This window comes from Habropoda laboriosa, unplaced genomic scaffold (assembly GCF_001263275.1).
Source record: "Habropoda laboriosa isolate 0110345459 unplaced genomic scaffold, ASM126327v1 scaffold297, whole genome shotgun sequence".
Classification (NCBI taxonomy): domain Eukaryota; kingdom Metazoa; phylum Arthropoda; class Insecta; order Hymenoptera; family Apidae; genus Habropoda; species Habropoda laboriosa.
In genome coordinates, this window is record NW_017100406.1 from 130,548 (window position 1) to 138,645 (window position 8,098).

The 8,098-nt window shown below is 40.9% G+C and overlaps 1 protein-coding gene across 1 annotated transcript; it reads left to right on the forward strand.

Moving 5' to 3' along the window:
• The first annotated feature begins 3,465 nt into the window (after positions 1 to 3,465).
• On the forward strand, positions 3,466 to 7,953 carry LOC108575435 (RNA-binding protein Nova-1). The gene is made up of 5 exons (XM_017938223.1): positions 3,466 to 3,865; positions 5,637 to 5,783; positions 5,883 to 6,089; positions 6,206 to 6,505; positions 6,602 to 7,953. The coding sequence occupies exons 1-5, from the start codon at positions 3,748 to 3,750 to the stop codon at positions 7,369 to 7,371; spliced, it is 1,542 nt and encodes a 513-aa protein (XP_017793712.1). The 5' UTR covers positions 3,466 to 3,747; the 3' UTR covers positions 7,372 to 7,953.
• Positions 7,954 to 8,098: the final 145 nt, after the last annotated feature.

The following is an 8,098-nucleotide window of genomic DNA, read 5'->3' on the forward strand; positions in this document are numbered from 1 at the left end:
ACGCAATCTAAGCCACTCACTTTTCAGCGGTAGAATATAAAATAATTGAATGCGTAATTGCGATCAAATAAAAATATATTTATTATTCAAATTGCTATTTTCATATAAAAAAAATTACATTTGTAATTACATTCTGCTGGTAGATGTAGCAGTTTCCAAAAAACTTGATAGGACGAAGGTATTCTATAGATCGACTTGGAGTACCTTGTATGATATTAAGGTCAACCGAGAAATGAGGTCAACGTAGCAAGGAATCGTACTGTTCCGCTTGCATAATATTCGATGCATGAAAACTAATATATTTGTTGAATTATCCCTATTACTCATGCACTAGGGCACACCTGAATCTAGAATTCATTTAATTTGTTGCATATTTTGAAAAATTTCCATTCGTCTAAATGCGATTTATGTACATGTTTGAAGCTTTAAAATGTGTGAAAATCTAATCTTATCGATATTAGAGATGAAAAACTTTATAAGACACGAGTCGCAGTTTTATGAGCAATGTATTAACAGCCGTATGTTGATGTGTCTGTAAGCAACGGCCTTGGATAATCATTTAAATGTATGCATCGTGCGTGCAGCACAATGTGCGCTCACGCTTAAGTATAGATGGACAGCCTGCTAACCCGAAGTCTAAAAGAGTGCAGAGATCTAGCTCGTTCTCTTGACTAGCTGTGGGACAAGGACAATACATTTTAAAAAGGAACTTATTCCTTTAGCGGTTAGGTAACTCTTCTAAGAACCATCTAAGTATCACAATCGGAAATCACATCGCACGATAAACCGGTTAGTAATAGTACTATATATATTTATTTAGAGACGCTAGCTCATCCGAGTGTTGGACATGTGACGCAATAAGGGAAAAATTTCCAAGATTCTTACTCAATCCGGACAGATTCGAAAGATCAAGTTTTTGAGAAATTTTCAATTCAACAGTTGACATTTCAAATTGACGTTTCTTTATCGTTATTTTCTCATATACACACGTGCGATATTATTCATTGTCATATAGATTATTTCAAGCAGAAGCTAAAAACTTGTTAGTATAATCAGGAATGAAACACAGTGCACGTCGTATGGGAGAGAAGTGCAATCGAGCGAGGTCGTGCGATGATTATATACCGAGCAACGCTAGTGGTTCTATCGCTCGAAAAATTCATGACAGCATACGTGTTACATGCACCTATACATATAATCGGATCTGAGACACAACAGAGTGAGAGACGTACACGCGACCAACAGTCGTTGTGTTCGCGCCTTTAGTTCAAACAGAGACACGAGGAGTTGAACAGGAAGTGTCACAAGATGGACAAATTTGTTCGCACAGGTGAGACAAAGATCTTGGGGATACCGTGCGTGCACGTGTCTGAAAGTTGTTCGTTTTATCAGGTGAACGTTTATAATAGCACTCAGGAGCCACCTCGTGGCTTAAAGACAACCTTTTGGAAGGAAGAACCGCGCGATTCACGTATTGTCGCTTTTGTCGTCTCAACGATGAGCTGCATTCACAACTAGTAACAGCATTGCGACACGCGACTGTGATTGAAAGCCTCTGTGTATGTAGTAACGTCTCGTTCACGGATCTGTACGATAATTTTGTAATGCGAAATAAATTTTTATCTACGTAAATTACGTATCGCCTGACATCACTGCAACTTCGGACTTTACTCCTCTTGATAGTGAATCGACACAGTTAAGAAGAAATAAATAATGTGTATTTTTGGAAAGTATATTTTTCGTAAGGTGAATCATTGCAAATATGATTTACAGTGTGCCACAGCAGTACCATTTAGTCACATGAGCGCGTAATCGGTATTAGAAAACATCTATGCGAGTTTTGACGATGACTGTGTTGTTTCTAGTCATTAGAAAAAATCTATTGTGCCGTAATGGAAGTTAGTTTGATCGTACACGTTGATAATGCAATAACGTTGTCAATCTTTTCCGTTTAAACGTACACGAATGCAAGACCTTGATTTTCTATGAAATTTCTATTTATACAACGCGATACGTTAGAATAACAAAAAGTGATGAAACATTTGTTTTTTTTCGATCGGTATAATATTCGTTAAAAGTTAGTTGCAGTAATTTTTTCTGTGCAAACTTTAACGTAAAAAGAATCACAGTTTTAAGCACGTGATTCATTATAAACCAATAGCTCACACTATCTGCTTTTTTTCCTCAGATAAGGCTCTTAAAAATACCTCTTTCTTCATAACTTTAACTATATGCGCGTATAAAAATATTTGTAAAGAGCACATGCACGTATGTCATGCACACGTGTACGTGGTATGTTCTATGATTTCACTTTCAAAGAAAAATGGCTGGGTGTACCTTTCAACTGCCTAAAGATAACGAATTCGACCGTTCCCCCAATGTACAGTTAACGAATTCTATGACAAACACAGGTTTAGCTTCGAAGATATTCTAATGGCACACTCACAACGAAACTTTCTTACAATTCTTGATAATTAGTCTATGTTTGAACAGTGAACATATCGATACGTTAACGTGAACTACCATATCATATAGTGGCACGAATCTATACGCGTTGATAAAAGAGCGATCTAAACATCGTGGCTGATAAGCAACTACGATCGTACTTCTGAAATCGTCGTTAGGAAATCAAATGTATCTTATTCACTTGCACATGAACTATGATGTCATACTGCAGTGCGCACCAACGACAACAAGATTAACGGCCTTGGGAGGAAAAATATTTTTACAGCATAGAGTTTTCTCATACTATGCATAATATCTGGTACAATAGAAAACACGAAATTTAAATTCACTTTTTCCTTGTTTACGAAACGAAACGAAACGAAACGAAACGACACGAAATGAACGCATTATGTGTAGATACGTATATAGATAAATGCAATATAACACAGTAAGTCACAAGTGCAATTGCACGACGGTTAGCAGTAAAATCAATCGATAGCGATTCCGTCGATCTAACTGCGGATTCACGATAAATCAATCGCGACGCACATTACAAATTATCGAATCGTTTATTACGAAATGCTAAATTGGACGGTGGAGCTTACAAAAGCGGTAAAATGAATACAATAAATTATGTAATGTAACGTTAAAATTATTATTGTCGAGTGAAGAAACGAGGCAAACCAACGAAAATAAACTTTCGAATCGATAAGAAAAACGAGAGAGACGCGAAACGAACAAGCAGCGAGTTCGTTCGTCGAGGTTCGAATGTTTCGTTGAAACGTGGAAAGTATACGCGTGAATGCATCAAGGGCCCAAAAGATAAGACGCCCCTGGTGCAGGTTGAATACGTACGTCCCTGCAGAACGGAGCTCGCGAGGGCTGGTGGGAAAGAGAGAGGAGCACATTGGTGATCAGAAGCGATAGAAGAGCGAGGGAGACAGAGAGGTGGCGAGAGAGGAACGCGAGGGCCGAGGCACACCATCGAGTATCAACCAGCTGGTTGGCAAGGCAGCCGCGAGCAGTCGCCAGTGAGACGCGGTACCCCGCGAGGGCTTTCGTCGTTTGTTCGTTCGTCTATACGTGTGTCTATATGTCCGTCATCTCCCTTCCGCTTAAACCTATCGTGGTCGTACGTACGTTCATTCGTTCGTCCGGTCCGTGTGTGGTGCGTCTCCCTTCGCTTGCTTTCAACGACACTTGCCACCGGTCGCGACTATCGTCTCTGTGTCAAAGTACATCTCTGTCTTACTCTATCTCTCTCTCCTCGTTTCTCTTGGCGTGCCCGACCGAAAAGACAAGATGGCTGCCGACTCAGGAATGGAGACGTGTCCCTCCCCGGAGATTGCAGACTCCAGGAAGCGGCCGCTCGATTGTGACGCGGAAAATGGCGCGACGAAGAGGTCTCATTACGGATCAGGTATTTTAATTGCGCGTTGTCAATCATTTATCGACTGTCGACCGTCCTATATAATATTCCCTAACGTACCTCCGTCTCAACGTTCCCTATACACATATGAACGATAAAGTACACTCACAATGATTTTCTCACTCACTCACTCACTCTCTCTCTCACTCACTCACTCATTCACTCTCTCACTCACTCTTCTTTGCCTTCTCTATCCTTATCTTTTTCTTTTCCTCGCCTCTTATTGCTTTTTACTCTCTCGCGCGCCTTTGACAATCTTGTCGCTGGTGCTGCTGTTGACACAGCGATCGCTCGTTCGTTCGTTCGCTCGCTCGCTCGCTGGCTAGCTCGCTCCCTCGCCTGCTCGGCCGTTCCCTTTCGTTTCCCACTTCTCAAAGCTTGGCGAACGTGTACACGGAGGCGAGAACGCGAACACGGTGCACCGCACAGCGGTTCGCGCATCCTCTCGTGCCACGTCTCCTTCTCTTTCCCGTCTCTCTATTACCTATTTTCTCGATCTGTTTCCCTATCTCCTGTCCCCTGATATCATTAAGCGCAAACTCATATTCGACACCTGTAACGGTGTTTCTAACGTTGACGTTCATTTTACTATCGTCAACGTCATCATTGTCATCGTCGTTTTCCTCTTCGTTGTACCTTTCCCCCCTCCTTGTCATCGTCATCGTCAACACTGTCCTTATTATTTCTATTCGCCTTCCTTGTCTTCGTCGTCGTGGTTGTTGTGGTCGTAGTGGTCGGTAGTGGTCGTGGTGGTGTCATTACTGTCATTGTGGCCGTCGACGTCGTCGTCGTCATTGTTCCTGCGTGGGCGACTGTGCCTGTGAACGTCGTTAATGGAGAATTGCTGCTGCGGTGGCTGTCGATCATACTCCGTGACTCTGCAACTTCGTCCCTGTCGCGGCAGTTTGTTCGGACGTGCGACCGCTAGCCTCGCGGCAAGAACGTTGGAAGTGGCTCTACACCTCGCTCCATCCGTACACATATTGTGTACATTTCTCTGCCGCATTCTCCCATAGTGCAGTGCCACCGCTGTTGTCGCGAAAACGGCGTACTAAGGAACGCGCTGCTATCCGTTGAGTGGCAGTTACTAGGATGTGGCGTATCGGTGAGTTGTCAGGCACACCGTTCCGCTGCCGAGGTTGCGGGTCAAGGTCGATGCGAAGCGAGTGAGCGCACAGGGCTTCCATCTGTCAAACAGCTGTTTGCCTTCAACGCATCGAAACTTTCTGTCATTCTGCATTGCACTTCTTTATCCCTCGTTTGACGATTACGCGAATCACATTTTTCGTGGCTCGTGCTGCGTTTTCGTCGGTATTGGTCTTTGGCGCTCGCCTATCCGTGAGTACGCATGATTTCGCGTTCCCCTCCCCGTTTCAGAAACCAATCAGAAGTCACAAGTTTTGCCACGAATATCGGAGTAGTGTGGTTCTTTAGTGGAAACAGTTGTAAAATTGAGTTTATTAGTGAACTGGAGTTTCCTTGAATTTTCAAGAATATTAATTCATCCGCGGTATATTTAGAATAATTGTGATTCATGGAAACAAATTTAAAACCTTTAAATCTGACATCACCATGTGCATATACATATATGTTGTTTATATCAATGTAGCAAGCATAATTTTTTGTGTAACTGTATGAATGCTTAAAGAATTGAAAGTGTTAATGATCTTGTGTATTCTGTTATGTGTTAGCCTGTAATATGCACATAAATGTTATCTTTCATTCAACTAATGATGTAATTTCTCAACATTGTGTTTTACAGGAGGAGATGGAACATATCACCTCAAAGTATTGGTCCCTGGCGTGGCTGCCGGAGCAATCATTGGGAAAGGTGGGGATACAATTGCCCAACTGCAAAAAGATACAGGAGCTAGGGTCAAAATGTCTAAATCCCATGATTTCTACCCAGGTATGTTGAAAATACTTACATGCACTATGTTTGTTGCTACAGCAGCAGCAGCAGACAGTATAATATTGTTGTCTCTTTGTAATTTTGCTTGATCTGTAGGAACAACAGAGAGAGTATGTTTAATAACCGGTAGTTTAGAAGCTATAATGGCAGTTATGGAATTTATTATGGATAAAATTCGCGAGAAACCAGATCTTACATTGAAGACAACTGTTGACTTTGAATCGGGGAAAACTTCAGCAGAGAGGGATAAACAGGTAAAAATTGTATTTATATTCTTTGTTTCTATCTATACAGAATCTATATGTCGCAAAGTTGTAACTTACCTCTTGTTAGCAATGACCTACATATTAAGTATTTATATGTACATTGATTTCTAAAATTCTCTCATTTGCCTAAAGTAATTAATGTAATTTTTTAAGTAAAAATTTTTAAACAAATTAAAGAAGAATCTGGCTCTTATATTCAAATAAGTCAGAAGGCAAAGGATGTATCTTTGCAAGAACGATGTATAACGGTAATTGGCGATAAGGAAAATAACCGTACCGCGTTAATGATGATATTAGCAAAAGTGGCAGATGATCCACAAAGTGGTACATGCACAAATGTTAGTTATGCAGATGTTTGTGGTCCTGTAGCTAATTACAATCCCACAGGCAGTCCTTATGCTCAAGCACCTACAAGTACTCCCACATATACTTCTACAACTGGAATTAATACAGGTAAGCTGTTGGAATGTTTCGAAAGAGAAGATAATATTTGCAGAATGATAGGGGTGAATGCGTGTTTGCTACATTGTCGGTTATTTTTCTTCACAGTGAGTCTCTTGAACGGTGCTGGTTTAAGCTTGAACTTGAATTTAGGAGCTGCGATTACAGCGGGTACAGCACCAGTGACAACGCAATTGTTGGAACATATAAAATTAAATTTACGAACGGCAGGTTTTTCGGAACCTGCTGCTAGTGAAATTTTGTCTGCTATCGCTACACTTGCTAAATATAATCTTCTTGGAATGGGCATCGGGATGACTTCTAGTATGAGTTACCTTGGAAATCCTATGGATAGCACCACAACTGCAAATGGTTCGAATAATAACGGCGGCGTATTTGGGCCAATTGGAACAGTTCCTGCACTTGGATCCACGTCTCCTACACCACGTAATACACTTGACAGATACGAGCCCTTTGATCCGTTCAGACAAAACAACACAGCTGCCAGTGCTATTCATCTAAACAACAATTCGTTTGGCCTGGGCACTAACCAGTTATCACTTGTAAGTAAGAGTCCTACACAGGTAGACGCCAGCAACAAGGAGACCAAGAAAGTAGACATAGAAATTGCAGAGGTTATAGTGGGAGCTATTCTGGGACCCGGTGGTCGTGCCCTCATTGAGATTCAGCACCTAAGTGGCGCCAGCATACAAATCTCTAAAAAGGGCATGTTCGCTCCTGGTACCAGGAACCGGATAGTGACTATCACGGGTTATCCTAATGCAATCGGCACTGCTCAATATTTAATTGAGCAAAGGATCAGTGAAGAGGAAGCAAAAAGAGCACGTCAGAGTGCCCTCGCCAATATGATCCATTGATTTCAAGTACAGCACTTTTGTTCATCCCCATTATTGAGCTCCGTTATTCATCTTTTCACATCTTGAGATGATGCTGCGGTAGCTCTTCTCTTCCCTTCTTTAAAACACTCGTCCACTACCACCTACCACCCGTTGTCATCTGTCGCTACATCACTATAGCGCTTGCATTCTCACATCATGTTCATGCGCATCCATCATGATTCGTCAACATTTATCTATCTTTTAAGATTATTATGATATATAAATATTATATGTTAAATGATAACTACTACAATTGTTCTGTGATACACCATGTTACGGGGCTTTATCACAAATAACACACGTACCAGATCAGAGTCACATAATATATCTAGTTGTATGGTATAGGATATTGAAAGAAGGCATGATAAAACTATAATTATATTAGAAACGAAATGGCACAATTTGGCCATAGTTGTTCTTGAAGGGTCAAGACGGCAATGTTACACATGGGTAATTGTTTCGTTTCATAAAAATAAATATTTTTTCTTTTTTTTTTATAGGAGCATAATCTTACTACGAATGCAAGAGATACTTTAAGTTAGAAGGTCATACAGAACTCACAATTGAATGACTTCGATCTGAGGAATTAGTACCTTATTGTGTATCCTACAAGACAAATTATATTCATTTCCACAAAATGGTTTTTGCGAATTATTGTATTGAACTGTTCCTTGAGCTATGAAATGATTAGGCTGTTTAAGCGATT